This window comes from Cylas formicarius, unplaced genomic scaffold (assembly GCF_029955315.1).
Source record: "Cylas formicarius isolate icCylForm1 unplaced genomic scaffold, icCylForm1.1 PGA_scaffold_5__7_contigs__length_24384050, whole genome shotgun sequence".
Lineage (NCBI taxonomy): Eukaryota > Metazoa > Arthropoda > Insecta > Coleoptera > Brentidae > Cylas > Cylas formicarius.
Genome location: NW_026844341.1, coordinates 20,008,315 through 20,033,452, shown reverse-complemented (window position 1 = coordinate 20,033,452; position 25,138 = coordinate 20,008,315). Strand labels below are relative to the sequence as shown.

At 36.8% G+C, this 25,138-nt stretch overlaps 1 protein-coding gene across 1 annotated transcript in view; it reads right to left on the bottom strand.

The window, feature by feature from the left end:
* Nucleotides 1–451: 451 nt before the first annotated feature.
* The window catches only part of LOC132702090 (uncharacterized), a 43,088-nt gene continuing 18,401 nt past the window's right edge, over nt 452–25,138 (bottom strand). Inside the window, exon 2 of the mRNA XM_060670512.1 lies at nt 452–1,960. Coding sequence (XP_060526495.1) covers nt 1,218–1,960 — 743 coding nt within the window. The 3' untranslated portion in view covers nt 452–1,217. The remainder of the gene's footprint in view (nt 1,961–25,138) is intronic.

The window sequence follows — 25,138 nt, the reverse complement described above, 5'->3', positions numbered from 1 at the left end:
CCGCCATCTATACCCGCGCTAACGAATAAATACGGCTTCAATTCCGGTTTTAATTCTTCCGGGGGTTGTTTTTCATTTTTACGGGGACGAAAATCTAATTTGCCCCGCGGAAAATGTCGCCTTCCGCACTTTTTGTTTCCGCTATTTAGTCCCTTACTTCCGGAGGGGACAAAAATGTATAACCGGCTCTTCAGGGCGCGAATAATAATAAAATAATCACAAAATACTAAAGCTAGTTTTGATAATAAAACTATAAAAAAGGCCGTTCTTTAGACAAAAAGTATTACACGAATCTTTAATGTGGCAAGGAGGGCCATCTGTCGGACGGTAGGAAAAGTTTGTGTCTCCGGGCGAGTGGAAATGCCGTTTGCCTCTCGGCTAATATTTGCCAGAAGGAAACTATGACGCCGGCCATCTATGCTGTGTCCGAAATAAAACAAAAACGTCGTTTTAAAATATCATTTATTTTTACAAAAATAGGGTTGATTTCATACATGCGGGACGAGAGAAATTATTTACTTAAAACTAAGAGTACTTAGCCTAAAATTCAGTCAAAAAAACTCATCGCTAATACAAACTTGGAGGTAATTATTCATTCGTAATGTAAATTAGATGTCTACCGATAAAATCTGAATATAAAAAAAACAACAATTTTCTTTCTCCGTAATAACTAGGCTAACTAAAACTAGGAAGCAAACGCTTTTTTCTACGCTATAGTTTGCGACGTGTGCCTAGGCACAAATAACAATGAAAATATCCAAGACATTGGGGATAAGGGTGGGTGCTTATAAATTCATCAGGTTTATAGAGGGTATTACGATGGCCGATCTTATGACCACTACATTTGCGCGATTTAAAGCAACATAGATTTGAAAAATCTTCATCATTTCTATTCAATAATAAGAATGCTTCTTAAAAAAAAAGGAAAAATAATTTTTCAACAAAAATAAAATCACGGTAACCCGTAACTAATTTTCTATTATAGAACGTGTATTAATTTATTTCTTTCAAAACAAATTTGGTAAATGGACAAAAATAAAAGTGAGTTTGATAGTTACACTAACGTCGAACCGTAGAATAAACAAAATGCAATTCGGTACGTCCAAACTTAACCCTTAATATTTTTTTAACGACCCCAAAAAACTGGAGTTTGAAAAACACAAATTCTTCCCACATCCAGTACCTGTTTGAAACCTCTAACTCACCCCGTCGTGATCTCAGCTCAGCGCTAACAGCGGCTCGCTGGTCTCCTTTTCCTTCTTCAGCAGTCTGGCCCGGTGCTTCTTCTCGGGAAGCAGCAGCGCGAGTTTCATCTTCGACTTTGACAGCTTCTTCGTAGGTACTGGCGCGGCTCCTTTAGTTGCTTCTTCTTCCAACATCGCCAAGCTTTCGATGATATTCTTGGGCTGTTTGGGCTGCTTCGCCAGTTGCTCCTCGCCGTTCTTGTTTGTGTACACGACGACGTACTGGGAGTACTGCCTATCCGGTGTGGTGTTTATGTCAGCGAAATCCCGAAAGTTCTCGAACTGCTTGTGAGTGTAAGCCTTCGGGTTGGGTTTTCGACCGTACACGAACGAAGGTCTGCCGTGTCCATTGTGGAAGTACGTGCTGTAGTCGTCGAAACCTCCTTCAGAGTCGTAGCCGTCTTTTTGAGGGTAGAAAGTACCGCCTTCGATTACTCCAAAGTTGCCGTCGCCCAAGATAGACGCGGCAGCGTCGACACGTTCCTGAGGCTGTTGTTGGGGGAGAACTTCTTTGTCCACCTGCTGCTGGTACGGCGGTTCCGATCGCTGACTGAAAGCGCCCTCTTGCTGCTGGAACGTATTGAAGAAAGGCCTCGAGTGACCGAGCGGCGGCTGATCGAATCGAGCAAAGGAAGGGAACCACTGCCCGTTACCGTGGAGGTTCGTAGAAGACGGTTCGTGATCGTCCAAAGGTTCCATGTAGGTGTCGGACTCGTCTGAAACGCGAAAACAATGTCTAACAACGGTCAAATTGTCGACGATATTGGGCAAGAGGTGTTAACAAGGTTGAGAGCAGCTTAATAAGTGTGTCAATGTTTTATGTTCCTTATCCTTCGGTCTATCTGAAACGCTCGGATGATGTATGATGCATTATTCTTGACAAACGTTCGTTTTTTTTTTTCGACGCTTAAACGATATTTTTTACGATACGCACAAGGCGCGCCGTTGCGACACGTTGGATTCGTTTATTTTATTGTTCAAAAGCTACACTTACTCCGCAAGGACGTGGGGTGAGGATATTTTTTCTACTCGGTATCACAAAAACTAAGGGCACTAAGTTTAAAAAAAAAGTTCTTGTTATTGAATTAAAGTTCTTAAGTGAATGGTTTTTTTGTTAGCTTTTTTTGAACAGGTATAAAATACAAAATAAAAAATTGAAGTTCGTGCTGTGGATTCACTGGATTCACCACAGATATCCTCTAAATATCCCTGAGGACATCCCTTCCCGCCATAATGGGAACATTAGAATAGAAACCTAAAAAGTTAAATTTCGAACAACTGAGAAGCAAGATAAATAGTTTTTTTAGATTTGTGGTGTTTTGGGAGACATTTTATTGTAAGGACTTTTCAATTGACCAGTTCAAATTTAAATTGTAACTTGTTATCATTCTGTTTTTCTGTGTCAAAATCCGATATTATTATCCGATCCTTGCATCAAACTACGTCTCAATAAAGATTGTTATTATTATTTTATAATATATAATATAAAGATCGATAATTGCGAAAAAACAGAGTCAATTTACAAAAATCGAGACGTGGCAACACAGTACCATGTTCATCACTTAAACGTCTTCTATTTTAGCACAAAGCAAAACAAGCTTTACTTGTCTATTTGGTAGACTTATATGAAAATTGACATTAAAAATTAAGTGAAGACAAGAAAATGTTGAATAAAACTTTTGTAGATCTTACCATTTCTCAGATCGGTTGATATTCACTCATTCAAGAAATGTTTTACTTAATATTATTTCGAAATCGGCATTATACACACTGATCTGTGGAACCGTTATTTAAAACAACAATAGGCATCTGAGAGTCTCCCAGCGTAACTATGTGTTCCACGTAAAATTCAAACAACATGTTAGTTATCTGTTTTTTTTTCTGCATGAAATTTTCCCCCAAACACATTAAAAAATTAATTGAATCGCTCACTTCAAAAACCACATTAAATAAATATATTTTAAACAAAAAAAAGTATATTTATTTATTATTAAATAACTAGCATATCAGACTGATAAAGTGATTTGTAGTAAATAATAGTGTCTTTTTTGCACTGAAATGTATAGATGATCTCAAGAAGATGGCAATTTTCTAAATAAAATAATATACATGGATGAGGCTTCGTTCTTAACAGCAGGTCTATTTAATAGGAAGAATAAACATTTCTGGTCTACCAATAATCCACACAAAATGCAGGCAGTGAAACTCCAAAGACGGATGTCAGTTAATGTATGGTGTGGTATGTTGAACAATATGGTGGTCGGACCGATTATATACGAACGATCCTTGAATGGCCAAACATATTTTAATTTCCTTGCAACAGAAATAGAACCGTTGTTACAGCTAAGAACTATTTAAATTTAATTTGGCATCAAAATGGCGCACCTCCACATAATGTCCAAATGGTTGCCGATTATCTAATAGACTTTGGATTGGGAGGCAAGGAACTATCAAATGGCCTGCCAACAGCCCCGACCTGTATCCTTGTGACATTTTTTTGTGACTATACTTAAAAAATAAAATTTATTATAATAAGCCTGAAAGTTACTTAACTTACGCTGTAGATCTTCAGTTTTGATTAGTTGTTGTTGTTGCAAACATAGATAATATGGTTGCCATCAAGGCAGATTTGACCATTTTTAAACAATATGGCTATTGTCCAGAAATCGATTGATAATTATTTTAAAACTGAAATATCTCAAAAACTGCTCAATGAAATGTAAATAAACTATATGTTTTTGAAATCAGGAAAATAAGATATAAGATTAAAGCGAATAATATATAGGGGATTCCATCTAAAAATATGATGTTGTGTCATTTTGCATAAGATAATAGAGTAATACTCTTCAAACTGTAAAGATAATTCTATGAAATCTTATTCCTCTGAAATTCTTTGAAATTCTTCTAAAATTAATTGAAATTCGTTTTGAATGCTTCGTGAAATTCTTTAGAATTCCGCTTAATTAGTTGAAATTGATCTGAAATTCGTCGTGAAGTACTTTGGAATTGCGATACAAATGTCTCTGAAATCCTTTGTCGAATTTCCTCTCGAATTAGTTGAAATTCCCCTGGAATTTCGGTTCCGGGGCTTTTCCTTTTGTGGTCAATGGCTTATTTTTATTCAGCTTGTGTTTTATGCCGTTTTCGTCAGCTTCTTTCCCGAATTAGGCCAATGTCAGTCCAGATTTCTTTTTTTTGTTTCGGTCACTCAACCCGCCTAATTTGCTCGCAACGGAGCGCCTCAAACCGACAAAAATCTCGTTAAATAACGAAATTTAAATAATAGAAATCGCAACAATCGATTCTAATTGCGAGGCGAGCGGTCAGTTTTCACGCCCCGATTCCGCGGTAGCCGATTTGCTAACTGCGAGCATCGTCGTTTTAATTGCGCTCCCGACTTCTGGCAACGCCCCGTATACGCGCTTGGGCAACTCAGCCTCGAACGAGAGAAGAACGCGTGACTCACCACGTGCAACGAGAGATATATCGGACGCAAGTCTTTCCACCATAGACGAACAAGATGCGGAGTTAATTAGGCAAGATGTCGCCAGAGTCTTAAGACAGTAAAAACCACCGCAACCAAACTTAAGCAGAGAAGAAATGCAAGCCTTAAGGAATCTAAACAAAAACGAAAACATTCTAATAATGCCAGCAGACAAAGGAAATGCCACTGTCGTCATGATTACGTCGGATTATAATGCAAAATTGGAGGATATTTTGAACGACCCAATATACAAACTAGTCACCAGAGATCCCACGACATATTTGGAAAAAACAACTAAGTCCAAAATTCTCGATTCATCAATAAACGAGGATACAAAGAAGAAACTTATTCCCAGGGAAAAATCGAGTCGTTGCCCAAAATTCTACGGGCTCCCAAAGATCCATAAGGACGGGGTTCCCCTGCGTCCAATCGTAAGCGCCTTTAACTCACCATTATGCAAGCTGGAAAAACATCTGGCCAGTGCGCTTCAGCCTATAGTGGAAAAGGCAGATTCCTATGTTAAAAACTCAGAACATTTCACTCAGATTTTAGGTTCTCTCAGGATGGACAAGGACGACATTATGGCAAGTTTCGATGTCAAATCCCTCTACCCGAGTATTCCAGTAGAAGAGGCACTCTTGCTTATAGAAGAAAACGAAGATCTTCCGCCATACATAATGGATCTGTCAAGACATTGCCTAAAAAACGTTTATTTTATGTACAACGGGAAAATTTACCGACAAATAGATGGAGCAGCAATGGGATCATCTCTCTCACCTGTGATTGCCAACCTCTTTATGATTTACTTCGAAAAGAAAGCAATAAAGAAGGCAAATCTGAAACCAAAACTATGGACAAGATACGTTGATGACGTATTTGTTGTATGGACTTTTGGCAAGGAGGAGCTTTTGAAATTCCTAGATCATCTGAATTCCATTCACCCAAGGATTCAATTTACAATAGAACTTGAAGAGGATAACATTCTGCCCTTTTTAGATGTGCACATCACAAGGACCGAAGATGGACACTTGGAACACACTGTCTATAGAAAACCAACACACACTAATAGATATCTGAACGCTAAATCTCATCACCACCCATCACAGATACAGGCAGTGACAAATACATTAATTGCTCGGTCCTTCAGGCTCACAAACGAGAGGAACAGAGATAAAGAACTGAAGAAAATTAGTACCTGTCTTCGACAAAACGGATACCAAAGGCAATCAGCAAGGCAATCAGTAAACAACAACAGCCGCAGCAGAGAGTGCAGGACGAGACCCAACGAAGATCGATCGCTGTCCTGCCATACATCAAGGGGGTTACTGACAAAATCGGCCCAATATTACGGAAACACGACATACCAACGGCATACAAACCTGACCATACCATCGGAGCAATACTAAGAAACCCAAAACAAAAAATTACTCTGGAAAACCAAGGAGTATACAGTGTAGCGTGCGGATCGTGCAGCCTGACGTATGTGGGACAGACCAACAGAAGGATTTCAGCCAGGCTCGAGGAACATCGTTGAGCCATAAGAAACAAACAAACAACATCTGCTTTGTTTCAGCACCAACATCAGACAGGCCATAAAATTGATTTCGGCACTTGCAAACAAATAGCTAATATTCCTGATTTTAGGACTAGGATTATACGAGAGGCCATCGAAATAGAAAAGTCCGGACACCTCAATACGAGAGACGACGCTCTGCATTTATCCAACACGTGGAGAACGATAATCAAACAGCAGAGCGATGCGCAGCAGCCAACGGGGACATCGCAACTACGATCGGGCGAAATTAACAACGCGACAATTCAGGGGGCGGAGCCACCTCCCCCCACGCACAAGCAGCACCGTTACCATCTCCGGCGCAGAGTATAAATACCGGACGCACCGCCGATAACCTCCCAGTGTTCGAAGTGTTTTCGGAGCGCGAGCATCGAAGATGCCAAGTGAGATTTTGGCGAAACGTCTGCAGGATTCCAGTCGGATGCAGGATTTGCAGGATTCCAGTCGGAGTTCAACGAGCGAACGGATGATATCCCGGAATATAGTGTCATCATATATATATATATATATATATATATATATATATATATATATATATATATATATATATATATATATATATATATATATATATATATATATATATATATATATATATATATATATATATATATATATATATATATATATATATATATATATATATATATATATATATATATATATATATATATATATATATATATATATATATATATATATATATATTCTCACGTATTGATTCACGGATGGAAAAATGTGATGACACTATATTCCGGGATATCATCCGTTCGCTCGTTGAACTCCGACTGGAATCCTGCATCCGACTGGAATCCTGCAAATCTTGCATCCGACTGGAATCCTGCAGACGTTTCGCCAAAATCTCACTTGGCATCTTCAATGCTCGCGTTCCGAAAACACTTCGAACACTCGAAGTGTTCGAAGTGTTTTCGGAACGCGAGCATTGAAGATGCCAAGTGAGATTTTGGCGAAACGTCTGCAGGATTCCAGTCGGATGCAAGATTTGCAGGATTCCAGTCGGATGCAGGATTCCAGTCGGAGTTCAACGAGCGAACGGATGATATCCCGGAATATAGTGTCATCATATATATATATATATATATATATATATATATATATATATATATATATATATATATATATATATATATATATATATATATATATATATATATATATATATATATATATATATATATATATATATATATATATATATATATATATATATATATATATATATATATATATATATATATATATATATATATATATATATATATATATATATGTATTGGCGGTAATCCGGGTGTTCATCCATTCGTTGTTTGACCCTGGAGTAGGATCATTCGCCTGACGTTTCGCCAAAATATCACTTGGCATCTTCACACTTAAACTTTAAGTGCGGACACGTACGAGTGACATGGACGCGCGGCCTCTGAAGATGCCAAGTGATATTTTGGCGAAACGTCAGGCGAATGATCCTACTCCAGAGTCTCGTCGGCTTCTCCTCCGTCTCGTCGTCCGCCATCTTTTCAGCCTTGTTTTTGTTGGCGGTATAAGGCACTAGGGAATGATTGTTGGAGCAGTGAGAAGTCGCAACTGTCTCTAAAAACATTATCTGCCGTCTTAACGGTCAAATTTAAAATGAAAATGAAAGTTTTGAGCAAAAAAATTCCGCTCAAGAAAAATACGTTTTGAAGAGAAAATAAAGTTTAAGTTTTCCTCTTCTTTTTTATTTCACCTATGAAAAGTGTATCTTTTTTGCACAAAAAATAGTTGCTCACCTTAGAATTATTATCTTTATGAACTATTTGTTTATTTAAATTTATTGTTCGGCTAGTGTCCGAGGAATGAGGACCAGCTGTAGTTCGGAAAAATCCGGGAAACTTAATTTGTGGTGAAACGATGTCGGTCCAATTTCGCGATCGCTTTAAAGCAAACTACTTCGACATAATTGTTATTAATACTAACCAGATGTTCAAACAAACAAAATCGGCCGTAAATTATACATACGTTTCGCGAAGTGACGAAAGTAAAACGCGAGCGTTAGTCCGGGGGCGGATGTACCGGCGCGGCGTCGATTTTGCGAAATCTCCGTCTCGACTGGCGGCGCGGAAGAACGCAACAAGAAAAAGAATTATGTAAAGTCGGGCGCCACAAAAACCGGGCAAATAGCGCGTGAAACGAAACGCCATTATTCGCGGTTGACAGAGCCGGCCGTTTTGACCCGTGAAAAAAAATCGAAATACCGCGAATCGCATCGACGGAGAGAGAAAGAAAAAGAATATTTAGAAAAGTGTCTGAGTTCTCCGCAAACAATGAGTTGCGTAAACGTAGCCGTTGCAGATACATACCGAATCTGCGCGTCCTGCTGGCTAATCTCTTTGGTGTATATCCAAAGATTGATTTGAATGATTCTGAAAAATAACTACATTTTATAAAACTTTTGGTTTCCTCCTTGGTCGGTTATTGTTGATTCGAACTTGCTAACGTTTCGCCAATCATCCTGCTGGTTTCTTCAGAGCTTGACTGAAACTGGCTCTCATTTTACTCGGTATTTGCTTATATATTGTTTGAGGGGGCGGAGCTAAATCAAGCGTTCCATCAAAAAATACACTTTACCACAAACTCCTAATAGCAATGAGACCGAAAACACACTTGCCGGTGTGGTCCTTCCTTACATTCAAAGCATCACGGACCACATATCAAAAGATCTAAAGAAGTATATCGTCAAAACCAGATTTACTACTTGTCCAAAAATCTCTCAACATCTTCGGTCCGTCAAAGACAAAATTCCGTTTGAGATGCCATTCCATGCATATGCGGCAAAAAATACATTGGAGAGCCCGGACGAAAAATATCAACTAGACTCAAAGAACACGAAAGAGGCTTACGACTAAGGCAAATAAGTTCATCAGTTGTTGCGGAACACACTCATGAAACCGGACACAAAATTTTATGAGAAATCTATAAACAACCTAACAATTTTAACCTCGACTCAGGTCTCTACCTGTCACCAATAAGAGAATCGCTTAGCCGAGACGGTGTTTATAGCCCTCATTTAGCTCCGCCCACCGCAAACAATATAAAAGTTTAAAAAGTTTCAATCAAGCTCTGAAGAAGCCAACACGATGATTGGCGAAGCGTTAGCTAGTTCAAGTCAACAAAAACCGACGCAGGAGGAATCGAGAAGTTTCATGAAAAGCATTTCACGTCCGAGAGGACTCAAATTTCAATAAACCCTCTTTTAGGAATCAATCTTCGCTGCGAACGTGCATAATCTTCTAAGGTTTGGCGAGCACTAACAACATTTTCACTTAAATGCACTTAAAACAATACCTTTTTCTCCTGTTCTTGGTCTCCTGTAGCTTCTATAAATCTTCATCGTCGTATGTTGCCAGCGCTTTATTAGCCCGATGAGGCATTCCACGAGGTCCCTGAGCAGGCCTTCTTCTATTTTTAAACTAGCCTGTTAATTTATGGTCTGAAAGTGGTCCCCTTTCGTTTCGCATTGTAAAGCATTCGCGGTATTCCGCGTTGCACTTAGGCAGTCGCTCGTATTAACATATCCGACGCGGATAATTTCGACACCATTAGCACCTACTTAATTAAAATGACAACAGACAATTAATTATTGTTGTCGTAACGATTTGTATTGGCGTTAAATTGTCGGCTTTCGTGCAAATTTCTAATTTGGACGGTAATTGTCTATTGTGATTCGTTTTTCTAAAGCCGAAGGTCTGATAAAATGTCACTCGAATTCCGGCTTTGCCGGCAGGTATGGTCTGTTCATAGATATAAGAAAGTGACCACTTTTGATGGTCACTAACATACAATGCAACAAGATTATTACCTAAAGTTTCGGAATTTAAATTCAGGTAAAATTGTGGTTCGTAATAGAAAATAATTTTGTACCTACCTGTGTTTAATATTCCTTGGTTTGGTATACTACTTAGTTTAAGTTTATTAGTAATTTTGCGAAATATGTGCGAGTCTAGTGTATCTCAAGAGATGCTCCCGCCCAAATGAGACTAAGGAAGTTATAAACAATGTTTATTCGACTCTCATTGAAAGTGGTGCCAGCAAGGAAGCGTCTTTAGAAGAAACGGCCCCCATTGAAGAAAATTTCAACATCAACTGTATGGAAAATTCTGTTAAACATATAGAAAAAGCAGAACAATCGTATATCCATATTGCAAATAATATAGAACAAATAATAATTAGAACAGGAGATGATAGCAATAGTGATAATGATATGTTATGTGAATAATTTTAAGTAATTTAAGTAGGTAATAAAAATAATTTGTAATTTTATTTTAGATTTAAACATAAGTGCATACATAAATAAATAAATATTTTTTAGTATCTTTCCTATCAAAACCACAAATAATTAAATCCTAAGCAAAGTATGGACCTGTTCGGCCATATTTCATTCTTACAGCTTGCCCCTTTCTTTCCTTAATTCGTGTGAGTTAGCCACATTCTTATATCTATGAACAGACTTTACAGACCAGTGAATGCGAACACGATTTGGCAATCTTCCAATTTCAAATAGAATTTTTGATATAAAACATCTTATGCACAAGACTTTTGTCAAGAGGCGGTTTTTGACACAAAAATGGCACGCCACTGCTTTTTATGAAAACAAAAATGATTTTTAAAATCCCCATTCAATTTCCAGCATGAACTTGCTTTCGTAAGACCCACGGTTTTTGCTTAAAAAAATTAATAAATACAATAAATTAACTACTAACACGAAGACGTTTATTATTAAATAATATTAAAGAACTGTAAACAAAAAAAAAACTCTTTCTTACAAACAATACTCTCCCAGAAGAAAATAAATTAGAGCAACTGCTGGAAATGACCCCTCCCTCCACTTCGATACATGCCATTGTAGGACTTATTAGGGACTGGCGAACCTTTTCTAAAATACCAGGGGCGTTCCTAATGACTGTACAACAGTCTTCTACCCGATTTGTTAGATCTCCCTCACTTTGGACAGGTATTGTATACACTAATGTTTTTAAGAGTCCCCAGGGAAAGAAATCTATTGAATTTAAATCAGGGGACCCGGGTGGCCACGCCCAATCCAGCGATGAGTATAATTTTACATACAACGCCTTTGCTGTAGCGGGACATCCTCCAAAAGTTCAGGTAATACATGTTCAATAAATTGTCTGGACTGCTCACCGGTGAGTCTGCCAGGCAGAAAGTGAGGCCCGATAAGGGAATCCCCTATAACTCCAATCCAAACATTTACCGAAAATTGTTCTTAAAAATGGTTTTCAATTACGGCGTGAGGATTATTATCGGTCCACACATAATTGTTATGGAAGTTTATTATTGAGTTACTTGTGATAAAAACCTTGGATTTTTCAGTTACTTATTTTGTGTAAATCTACACAAAACCACTCTTAGCGGAAAATTCCGTGGCAAAAGGGCTTGGACTCGTTGCATATGATAAGGGTAAAGTTGTTGATCTTTTAAATTTTGTCATACAAATATATGGGTAACTTTTAATTCGGCTGTAATTTTTCTCGTTCTAGTTTCTGGGTTTCCTTCAGTAGCACTTATGACAGCTTCCTCTATCTGAACCTTTCTTACTGTTCTTGGTCTCCCTAAAAGAGTAGTAAACCTCTTTAAAGCACCCATTTCACCAAGTCTGGAGTGAATATTAACAAAAAGTTGTCCGATAGGTAGCGGACGGTTAAGATATCTTTCTTCATACATCCGTCTTGCGGCGCGAGCGTTACCATGAGCCTTTCCTCACACCAAGCGCATATCTGTCATTTCACGGTTCGTGAATTGAACCATTTTCACCAAAACAAACAAGTAATTTTTAAATAAATTTTGAAAACCAGTAATAATTCGTTAAACAAACTTTTCAAAATCACGAGCAAACAAACCAAGTGCAATTTTATTTAGAAATTTTTATTGTTTTAAGCGAAAACCGTGCGTCGTACGGAAGCAAGTTCGTACACCAAATTTGCTCCAAATTGAATGGGGATCTTAAAAAAAATTTTGTTTTCAGAAAAATATTCAGTTCAAACCACGCACGGACGCCACTGGTAAAAAAAATATAGCTTTTGTATCAAAAACCGCCTTTCAATAATTAAAAGATGGTCACCAAATTTGATAAAAATATCGAAAGTGATATAAAAGTTATAAAATTAAAAACAATTTTTGAAAAATCTTGAAAAATATGCAATTTTGAACCTATGTTTATATGAACTTTTCGTCTTAAAATCAGGGAAAGAATCGTTTCTTAAAGTTTGGCATCGTTTTTTTTTAACATCCTGTATATTGGGAATTATTTTCCCTTCAGAAGGGCATTAAATTTAGCGGCCCGTCTATTTGGTGTCTATCTAAAGATCGATTTGATGTTGCTGAAAAATAATCCTAGAGCTGTTCCAAGTAGCTCGGATCCTCTAAGAAACAAAAATAAATATGAAAATGTTGAATGATATGGAGCAAAGCAAGTTAATAACAAAAAGACACTGGGTACTTTTGGGAAAAAAATAGCATATATCTTTTCTTAAGTATTAGGATCTAAAAATATTGAAAAAAATACAGGGTGATCAAAAGCTAATATACAAAATTTAGGTTAAACGTAATTTGTTTCAATTGGAAACACCATACACCACAAAAAACGACGTTTTCTCTAAAAATGTTTTATTCATTTCCTAACCCTAAATTTAGTTCATTCTTTTCCATTAATGTCAAAATTTATTCTATTTTTCGAAATTCAACAAGTTTAGATAACTTTTGTGCCAATAACTTAATTTTAAAGATTAAAATGAGGGTAAACACTAAGTGCCATTTCAGTAGTTTCGTAGTTGGCCAATTAACTTAATAACTTCATCAAATAGGCAACCTAATATAGACCCGATAAAGACGACAATAATAGAAAAATGGGGTGTTTCTATTTGAAAGAAATTACTTATAACAATTTTTTCATTTAAAATTTTAAAAGTTAGTTTTGACCCCTCTGTATTTATTTAGTTTTAAACAACAGCAAATGAAGAAATTGACTTCCAATATATAACAAAGGCAATCTATTTGCAAAATACAAACGTCCTGTATATATATCAATATAATATTTTAAGTTAATCCAAACAACTTTTTCTACAGGTAAATGGATCACCCGGTACGAGATTTGGCACATACAAGCACCGTATAAATCATTTATCGGTATATGTACAGTACAACTCCCTAATTGGAAAACATTCGGTTAATTAAAAAAGAATTATTCTTGCTTTAAGAAAATTTTGTACTGCGTGTCTCAATGGTGAGATATGCAACCATAATTGCGTTATAAGTTTTGATCAGGAGTTAGTCAAGTTACGCATTTACGAATTCCTAGAGAAAATAAAAAGGAATAAACCAAAATATTTGATTTCTTCTTACCTTTAAAATATCATTACTATGGTTAATGTATTTTATTTTTCTATATCATTACACCAATATGATACCGAATTCTCTAAACTGTGCTTAATAGTTCTGGGCTTAAGAATACCTACAGTTAGATTCACTTAATTTGCTTAACAAACGGTGTAGGTTTTTTAATGTTTCCTATTTATTCTGGAACCTGATTGAGCGCATACATTTGACCCATATTATTTGGAGCTCTAGTATCGTAACCATGCATATCGTTAGACATCATGATAGTTAGATTTTTGTATTTTATTTAGTGCTTTTAAATTAATTTAATTTGTTCAAACCCGATTCAATATTATTAATAATTAATAATTAAAAGTGTCTGTAGTCGCACCGCACATTTTATACTCGATTAGCTTCTACCCTCAACTTTATTGTACACAATTTTTCCTAGAACTCGTCGAAAATTTCGAAATATTCTCGAAAGGCCCACAACGCTTAAGATTCCGTCATTATTCGTTGCAGATTGGCCGTTCTTGGCGACCGCAAAAGGAAAATGCCACAAACATTACCTCGAAGCGTGTTAAAAGTTACGAAAAGAAAAACGATAAAAGTAAATTAAATCTCTGGAGCATACGTGTCCAAATGTTAACCAAAAAAATTACGCGACTTGCCATTTAAAACGTCTCTCGCAATTGCGATAAAAACTAATTTGACCGCCCCCCCCCCTTCTCTCTAATTTAATTTTTTGCACGCTAAAATGACGCCACGGCGATAGCGGAAAGGAGGAAGATTGAGATATTAGGAACGGATTCATTTCGTTTTGCCCTCGAGGCGAATCTTTTGTATATACTTTCTCTCCTCCGGTGCGTCGGATATGAAAGGCCTCTCGACTTACAGGGCGCGCCAAATTGAACACTTTTAAAGGGTTCTCGTAAATAACGTGATGGTAAAATCCGCAAGAAGCAACTGTAGAACCTTCTACAGACAGAACGCTCATTCCTTCTGTTGATGATCCGGCTCGAAGGACCAAAAATGAACAAGCAAGAACATAAATTTAGTTAGTGGACTGTAGTGAATTTTTTTCTACCACGCATGTGCCTCTACTTCAAAGTGGTTGAACGGTATTTTCATTTCACGACAGTTCACTAACTAAATTTGCGTTCTTGCCTGTTCACCTTCCAATCTAGTAATTGCAAATATATGATTATAAAAAGTGCCAATGGACAATGCGTTTAAAAAAATGTAGAGAATTGTACAGAAATTGGTTTTAGAAAATACAGAAATTAATATAATTAGTACATATTGGAATTTATTCAGCATTTCAAACAAATATCTTGTAGTGTTAGGGTTATGGATTTTCCTTATACACGCCGCAAAAACATTTTTACCTAAAGTTTAGCCATATGACACTAAAAAGCATAGTTTATTTTGTCAAAATTTAAAAAGCGACTTTTGAAAACAAAATTCCACCAAAATAATCAAATCCATTTAAAGATGCATACATTTTTATAGGCAATTTTTATCTACTAAAAATACATGTAGAAACACATGCAGAAATGGCATCATGTTTTAGCAACAGGATTCTTGTAACATTTTAAGGGTTTTTAATTGTCTTTCGGAATAGATGACGGTATAATGTGTTTCATTTGAAAAGAAAAAACGAAAGTTCGTTTCCATAATCGAAGATTTTCAGTTCCTCTGTGTATTACAGAGTGCGAATTGAAATATGCTATAGTTTGATCAAACTAAAGATAGGTAAAAGCATATCTTCCTCATATCTATACAAAAATAATCAGAAATTGAAGGCAAAAAAATTAAAAAATATACAAAGTGCCCCACTGCATCAATGAAAATATATTAGATCTTACTTGATTGATACAGGATTAACAAGGTATAATGTTGAGCCTTTTTACCTTTTTTTCTCAAACTAATCACTAATAATTGGGTGTGTCGCATTCTTGTGAAAATGTCTTTTCCACAGAATATTCGTTCAAAGTTCAAAGTATTAACCTACCAGTACGCACAAAGTTATATATTCTATGATATAGAACTAATAAAAATGCTATTAGATAATGTAGTAGGGATTACGGTCGCTAGGTGGCTGTGATATTTTCGTAGAGACTGTAAATCTCGCCCATAACTCTATATTTTATATCTATAGTATCCATAATATCTCCAGATCTCTGCTATCTGCTAGATTTGTGGGCTCCTCTAAAATGGCCAGCAACCAAGCAAACCATATAATATTGTTCTTAATTTTCTTGTGTTTATGTGAAATAATGAATGTGAATGGCGAACTCGATTGTCTGGAAGGAAGCGTGTTCAACGTTATAAAAAATAACAAATTCATGGGATACGCAAATCGGCGAAAAATCACCTGGAAGGCCAAAAGAAGACATAAACGCGCCTCGAAAAATTGCATGTTTTCTAGGTCAGTGTCATAGACCTCAAACTACCAGTTTTAAAGAATTACGAAAAAAGATTACGAAAATCGATCCCCAAATACCCCCAAATTGGTCATTCAAGTCGATTATGCGCATAAAACGTTTAGGAGCGTCTTCGAATGGCTGTTTCCCACACGAGCTAAGCTTAAAAATATTTCCCCATGAGTTCAATTGTTTAACCGCGTGCACTCATTTATACGTTTTGCAATAATTGGGATTGTCGCAACGACATTGGTTATACCTACTAGAAAAACTCTTCTTCGCAATGATTGTGTTAGAATATGTATTAGGTTGTCATGGTGTCGAGTATTAGAACTTGTTCGTTCCCTTCTTCTTCTCACTTAACTATTTTACGATTTTCTCTCTCTCCGCACAATCCTTATCCTTGCCTTCTTTATCTTTCTAATATGGATAAATATGCTCGCCATAGCTTTAGTGGCCTTTCTTGTGACCATTTTCCTACTTTCTCTTAATTTCGATTGAGATATAGTGACCACACTAATTTAGTGCGGATATATACTGCCTTCCATTATACTATCCATTCTTAACCGTTGCTGATAAATCCAGGTTACAAAAAAAAAGAGCAGCTGTACCCGATTCGTTTATGGTTCGAGAAAGTTTGATCGTACACCAGAAAAAATATTTGCTATGAAATGACTTAAATATCTGTTTCTTTCTTCTTTCTAGACAATCTTTCAGATAGAAAGATTGTCTAGAAAAAAGAAAGTATGAAATTCACGATGCTCCTGTAAGGATGAAAAGCATTCTGGATATGCCCCAGCATTCTTCATAAATTTGAACGCTGTTTTAGCTATAGTGTCATTAAGCTTTATAATAAATATTTTGCATCCAGCTCAGTTCTAGTATTTAGGAAGAAATTTAAGGTCCACTTATTGGAAGTACAAAAGTGTCTGTCCTGAACAAATCAGTATTTTACCGATAATGAATTTCTAGACTCTGATCGTTATTATAGCGTGTTGTTTCATTATTATTGTAATATTTGGTTAATGTTGTGTAGCTGAGATTAAGATCTTAAGTTAGTCTTCGCTCTTTGAGATGTGTAATTATATTAGTTTGTAGTAAGTGAATTTGTGTAAACCTTGTGCCATTATTATTATTATTGGGTTGTTCGGAAAGTCATTTCGTTTTTTTTGGGGAACATGAATAAATATTTTATTAAATTATATATTGGCTGTTCTGGTCCAACACCTTTTGCCATCTTTCTGGCAGTAACATAATTCCCCTCTCATAAAAGTTTTGGTGCTTGCTGGCGAAAAACTGGTTCAGGTGGTTTTTGACATCTTCATTTGAGGTAAAGGTTTTGCCATCCAAAAAATTTTCCAGGGACCGGAACAAATAGTAGTCGGAAGGCGCCAGATCTGGAGAATATGGTGGATGTTGCAGTACGTCCCATTCAAGCTGTAAAAGTTTTTGGCGAGTGACCAAACTTGTGTGAGGTCTCGCATTATCCTGGTGGAACACTACACCCTTCTTGTTGATTAATTCGGGCCTCTTCTCTTTAAGTGAATCATTTAATTTGTCCAGTTGATGACAATAGACTTCTGAATTAATCGTTGTATTGTCCGGCAAAAGCTCAAAAAAAACGATTCCTTTGACATCCCACCAAACGAAGAGCATCACCTTTTTTTGGTGAATGTTGGCTTTTGACACGCTTTGACCCGGTTCATCTTTTCTGCTCCATGACCTCTTGCGTTTAACATTGTTGTATACAACCCATTTTTCGTCCCCAGTAATAATCCGCTTCCAAAATGGATCATTTTCTTGACGTTTGAGGAGCGAATCACACACGTCAACGCGACGACACAAATTTCGCTCCGTAAGGACATGGGGCACCCACACATCGAGCTTCGAGGTTAAGCCCATGCCTTTCAAATGGCCATAAACAGTCGAATTCGACAAATTTAATCTCTCACCGATCCCTCATGTGGTTATTCGCCGATTTGCATCAACTAATGCCTTTATCGCATCTTTGTCAGCTTCGACCGGCCTTCCAGACCGTGGTGCATCTTCGACATCAAAATTGCCGGATCGAAATTTTGCAAACCAGTTCTGGCACTGGCGTACTGTTAACACGCCTTCTCCATACACATCCGTCAATTTTTTTCTCGCTTAGACAGCATTTTTACCTTTTCTGAAGTAAAAAAGTTAAATATGACGAAAATGCTGCTTATTGCTCTCCATATTTAAAAGGGCACCAACCAAAAACTACTGCGTAGAATTAATAGAACTTTTTCACACACAAGCCTTGCAATATCAGCTCTCAAGACATATAATGGTTATGCGGCTTAAGTGTGAAGTTGGTTTCGAAAAAACATAATTAAGTCCTCTGACGGGAAAAAACGAAATGACTTTCCGAACAACCTTATATTATTATTATTATTATTATTTTCCCCTACTGTCAGATTGCTCCGATCAATATATTCAACCTCGGTCCTTAGACAAGATGGCTGAACTTGGGCAACCACTTTCGGTTTCAGATATCTCCAACAACCCTGCGCACTATTCTACATGTATCCAGAAGCACTGCCTTTTTCATAGGTATATAAAGTTTTTGGTTTCCAAAACTCAGGGTTTGAAGTCCTTCGTGTAAGCTTTTTGGGATCTCGCCCGTCACCCCGTCACCCCGTCACATTTTTTTTTTATTTCATCCGCTTGTGGCAAGTATTTATTGCTTTTCTCAGTATACTTCCTCGATATGTTGCTAGGCAATGGTCTATGATGAAAGCTTTTTTTTATCTTTTAATTCCAGTACTATATCCGGGATATTGTTTGGTATATGGTAATCCGTGGGAATGGGGGGCTCAATACTTTACATCCTGCCATTAGATGGTCCAAACTTTCCTCTACCCTTCTGCAAATACGCCAAACCACACTCTCCACGTTTTGTTTAAGTATTCGGCTTTTATATGATCTTGTAGCCATGACCTGATCCCAGGATAGCCAGGATAAATCCCTCAGTCTCGGGGAACAAACCACCCGAACGCAGAAAAGCCGTAGAGGCGACGGTATCCATCCGGTCACCCTCAAAGTACCGACCGCGTAGCGCTTTTCCTCTCCAGTTTGCCTTAGACTGGGCTACGGTTGTCATTATCGAGGACGGGTCGAATACACTATCTGCTAAATTAATCGGGGTCAAACGTCGATCAGCACGAACAATCCCACGGTGAATCATGCTGCTACCGGCCCTCCCGATAAAATATTTTCTAAGGCTATCAATTTGCTTACAGTGCGAAGTGTGGGCGCTCATTATACCTCTCCCTCCCTGCGACCGAGGTAGGTGAAATATCTCCAAACTGGATCTTGGGTGGTGTACGCGGTTCTTACGGCATTCTGTCCGCGTGATGACGTCGATCTCCCTCAATTCTGTCTCCGTCCAGCGCACAACTCCGAAACTATAGGTAGGTATTTATAGCTTTTGACATGTTCTTAGCAGAGAGCCGTGATTGTGGGATAGCTCTTAATCTCCGAAGGTACATGGTTCTTATTTCCTCCTTGGCTCTGTGATGATCTATTCCCAAAGCCTGCGCATACCCAAGATACATGTATCTTTCCTTCTCGTCCATGCTGGCAATAAGGCTTTGCGAGCTCACCACAAACCCTTCATGCTGTATAACTTTGCCCTTTTCAATAGAGCTTACCTTACAATTACTTAGCCCGAATTTCATCTTGCTATTGTTGCTGAACTGACCAACACATGTAAGTAAATCCTCTAGATGTTTCCTGGACTCGGCGAAGAGCTTGAGGTCGTCCATATACCAAAGATGTGATATTGGTTTGTCGCATTCTGCTATTTTGACCCCTTTTCTTTGGTTGTTAAGCATCCCAGTCAAGGGGCGGAGAGCCAGGCAGAACCACAGGGGGCTGAGAGAATCTCCTTGGAAGATACCCCGACTGATGTTTATTTCCCCAGCGTTGATGGATTTATCGCCCGCATTGAGCATAAGCATGGTCCTCCACCTCGTCATTGACCAAGCAAGAAAGTCGATAATGAGCTTATCGATTTTATACAGTTCAAGTACCTCGGCAAGCCACGAGTGAGACACACTATCGAAAGCTTTTTGGTAATCTATGTATAGAGGCTTTTTTGGTTTTACAGCACATTATTATTATTATTATTATTATAATATTTCTTTCAGAATCTTTGTTTCTGTTTCGACCAGCTAAAGGTAATTTTAACGATTAGGAAAGGTATAGGATGAGATGTAAGATTTTTTCTTCATTCTTTTCGTGCTATCCAGAATATGTTTTCTTATTTGCTCTATCCCTGGCACATTTTAATTTTCTATATTATTACAGTCAAACACAGGGCTGTCGATGAGACATGTGACCTTCGCAGTTTTAAATGCGGCTCCCTTTTTTGATATTTTTAGTTTTCGTGTTTATCCATTTGGATTTTTTAGTTATCCGCAAAGCAATGACTACCCAATGAACTTAAAATGAAAGGCAAAATAAATTTTTTAATTTTTTTTTTGATATTATACTTTAAGATAATATTTTATATAATATTTTGTTCGATACACCACCCGGTATGCGTCGTAGCACAGCTGCGTTAATTATATAGGTTTGACGCGACTAGATTTATAGCATCCCGGCGGTAAATGAAAATCGTTATTGCAGATCTCTATAAGGAAGCGTTTTCGCGGCGTAATTACATGGAAAGCAAAACCAACGATGCATTTATCGAACGACATCTGCCCGAACACGATTTTTTCAACCTGATCGATTTTTCAATTTTACGAGCAAACTTTGCCAAATAATCGCCTCCTCAAATTTAGGAATTGCACTATATCGACAAAAACTTTGCTAACATTCAAAACTGCGTCTGCAAGGGTCTAAGAAAAAATTCATTTCTCGTAAATTTTATTCTTAAAATTTTTTCAAAAATGTACAAAATTCAAAAAAGGTGAAAAATTAGCTATAACTAAAAGACGGTGCTTCGGATGTCGTTCGTTTTACATGGCAATATAGCCCGCCTAAATAGCTAAAACTTTTGTATTTATGTTGTTCACCTGTTGTACAGTATGTTCAAGATATTAAGCAAAAATTAACAGCTGTCTTAAATTTGCAGGTTTAGCAGAAGGGTTGAAGTCCGCATTTTATCTGTTGAAAAAGAACTTACATAAGTCTCGCAAAGCATTTTTTAATTTTTGAATTTTTTTTTTGAATATTTTGACTTCCAGAAAAAAAACATTTTCTCGAAAACTATTAAACCGATCGGCAAAATTTGTGAACCGTAAAACGCGGGAGATCCTGGACCACAACTTTTATTTCAGGCATTTATGCCATTATATACAGGGTTTTTCAATTATAGACAAAAATCTAAAATACCTTGAAAATCTGTCTTTTCGCTATTAAATTAAATCAAAATTAGTGAAAAATATGACCAATTGGTATAAACATTGTTATAGACCACATCGAGAACTATAATTTTTGTATTTACGGTTTTCATCACATACGCTCTTCGAGATATTTGAAAAAATCCATGCGCCATGACGTCATTTACTGTTCCCATGTACTGCATGGTTTCAGAAATTAAGTACTTTCATGAAAACTACTTACTCCATTGGAAAAAATCATATTCCAGGAAACGTGGGGGATTCAGGGCTATAACCCCTATTTCGAACATGGTTTGAATTATATACAGGGTGTGTCGGGGATAAATGAAAAACTGCGAAAGATGGGACAATTTGATTTGAACAGTATCGTAAAAGTTTCAGGTTTCGTCAATTATACAGGGCGCGCGAGATATTTGAAAAAAAGTTTGTCGTAACATTGAAGTTCGGCGAGACTTGAAAGACACAGGAACACGAAACGAAAACAATTTCTCCCTCTACTTGCCCCACCCACCTTCGATTTTTCGTAAACATTCTTGTTGACTATTAATATTAGAAAACTCACCGAAACAGGAGTACTGAAAACGTCTGCTGGCTGCAAATGGCTTATCTCTGTTTTAGACGACCTTAAATCTCTCTAATGATCTTACTTGAACTTTAAAGAGAGGGAGAGCATTTAAAAAAAAAGTCTCAAGACTTGTAATTGCTGCTGGGAATTTAAGTGGTCATAATTACATCTTCTTATTAACTCTAAATTCACAATTTTTTTGCGTAGACCCGACTGTTGGTCCACTTTAGCTTAGCGATTTTCCTCTCGTTCTAAGACTATCATATATCGTATAACTATATCGGGAGTCATTTACATGTGGCACACGTGGACGTGTAAACAAATTACATAAGTGCACGCGGACAAAATATATAAGTTAAAACCGATTTGCATTCCTATCAAGATCGCTCGATGATGAACAGCAACTTTCTTTCGGGTTTCACTTTCGGCTTTTTTTCTTGGGCGGCGGCCTTGTTAACGCACTAAACGTTCTTGACGGCCCTCCGTATCAGAACCGTACCTGGTGTTTTGACAAGGAAACTTCCACAGACTTCTGAATTACTATTTACAAAACTTCTGGATTCCGGTTGTTGTTGTGTCGTACTTGCTAATGTTTCGCCAATCATCCTGTTGGCTTCTTCAGAGCTAGTTAAGCTATGAAGAAGTAAACAGGATGGTTGGCGAAACGTTAGCAAACAAAATCTTCTTCTTCTTGAAGATATATCGGCATCACGGATATACCCTTAAAATTTTAATCGCTTTTATTTGGAAGATCTACGCCTTGGCAGAAGATATAAGAGCACCGGCATTTTTCTCTACAATTAAATTAAACTCCACTAATGAAAAATACAGAATTCCATTGAGCGTAGACATATGAATTATATTTGTTTAGTAAAGTACGACCAATAAGAAAAGCGGAATTTGCTTTACAGTGCGAAGTAATACAGCTATTGAACGAATTAGACTAATCAATAGTTAATTCAGTGGGTTTTATTTAAAAATTTCGCTAATCTCAATATATTACGAGGGTCAGTCCTAAGTTTGTATTGCAAATGGGTCTTTTTTCGTACTTATGCAGAACTCCACAAAATTCCAAAATCAATATTTGGTTTCGATAATATATGTTATGTTCTACCTGCTCAAAGTGGCAATCATATTGAGACACATTTATGTGGTTTTTTTCTTCATTTATTTTCTCTGTTCTCTGTCTCTTTTCAATGCTTCTTTTTCGATACTTAGAAAAGAAAAGAAAATCATGTCCAATCATCACCACGTGGTCTGCGAATGCCAGGAGTAAGTTGGAATCAATGTTGTTCTGCCCTACCCTCACTTTACATCTTATAATCTTCTGTGCACAATTTTATCAGAGATATATGTATTTCGGAAAGCTTGCATTGGTTGTCCTGACTTCGTTTCTCCCTACTCTGTCGAATGCCTGTTTAAAATCAATGAACATTTGCCGAATTCCCAGTATTTTTCCATAATTTGTCTGATTGTTAGAATCTGGTCTATGAGGGACCTTTTGGCGCTGAACCAACATTGGAAGTCCACACTATCTCTTCAGTATATGTTATTTCACCGTAGTATGTTTCCTATTCCGTTCTCTTTGAGAAACAGCGTACATCAATGACAGTATCATCATATTGCTTAATTATATTGAACGCAGTATTTGTTCCGTTAGTAATTCAGTTGCAATTTCACGAATTGTTTTCCCCGAACCGCGAGCAAAATCAAAACCTGTTGAAGATTTAGTTGCCAGTCCGTAAAAATAATTTCATAAAAGATGTTGTTAATTTTAATACATTAACGATTAATGGTATATTATGCGACAAGTGCGGTAAACGGCATTTGACTCACGAGTTTATATGACACGAGCGGAGCGAGTGTTTATTAAACGAACGACTTAAAAAGTTTACCCATTTTTTATGTTTATGTTGCATAATATACTTTTTCTACGACCGTTAGTTTTTGGGTACAAAAATGTTATAAATTGAATTGAGGTGGCTCTTACTTGATGAAAATCCATTTAACAAAATAAATAAGAACCAAAAGTTCAGATTTTCACGAAATCATATATATTCCTAATGACAATTGTTTCGACAACACCGTGTCTTTATCCAGAACTTGTCCAATGTGTCAAACACGATCCTACCGAGTTATATCAAAGACGTGTCAAGGAAGTAATTACTAACTCCACACTAGTTAACGGCAAAGACAAGTATTTTTTAACAATTATGAATTCACAACCGCCGAAATTATATTCTTTAGTTAAATTACATTAACAAGATATGTCCATTAGGCCAGTCGTGTCTTATGTAACGGCTCCAGCAGTGAAACCCACAAAAAAAATTAGCAAATATTTTAAAGTTTCACGCGAAATTTTTATGGATAATTTTGAAAATATCATGCTAGAACATCCTCAAGTAAAAGTTTTCTATGGTGGTATAGATACGTGGATGATATCTTTGCTTGCTTTTTTGGGACGGACAGGCAATTGAATTCTTTTTTAAATGACTTTGCATTTCACTCTTTTAACTTCTTAATACACCACTCTTAATATATATAATTTCGTGAAAATATGAACTGAACTTAGTTAGTTCTTATTTATTTAGAAAATGTTACTCCTGCTCAGTCCCAGTGTTATTAAATTTTAAAAAAATGTAATTAATGGCATACCAATTTTATAATTCATATTATAATTATAATATTATAATTCATCTCAATGAAGATAGTGAAACAGAATTAGATTTAGACGTCTAGAATAAAAACGTAATAATGTATAGATATTCCGGTCTATGAATTGGTTGTATATATTTAATGTCATAATGTAATTTAATAAGACTGTCCTTTAATGCTAAGGTTTTATTGCCGTCGGCATAATTGAGGGCAAAAGCCAGTCTATTCTTGATCGGTCGGTCCGGTCCTGTTTTCAATAACCGCGTAATATTTCGTTGACCTTATAAAGAAAGCTCGGTCGGATTTATTGTTAAAAATATTTCGGGGCAACGACAAGGTGAAAACTACCGCGTTACGTAACGCGATAGATGAGGAGAAGGTGTCGCTCGCGAAGATAGCTAAACTTAAGTGCCAGCGATTAATCCTAACA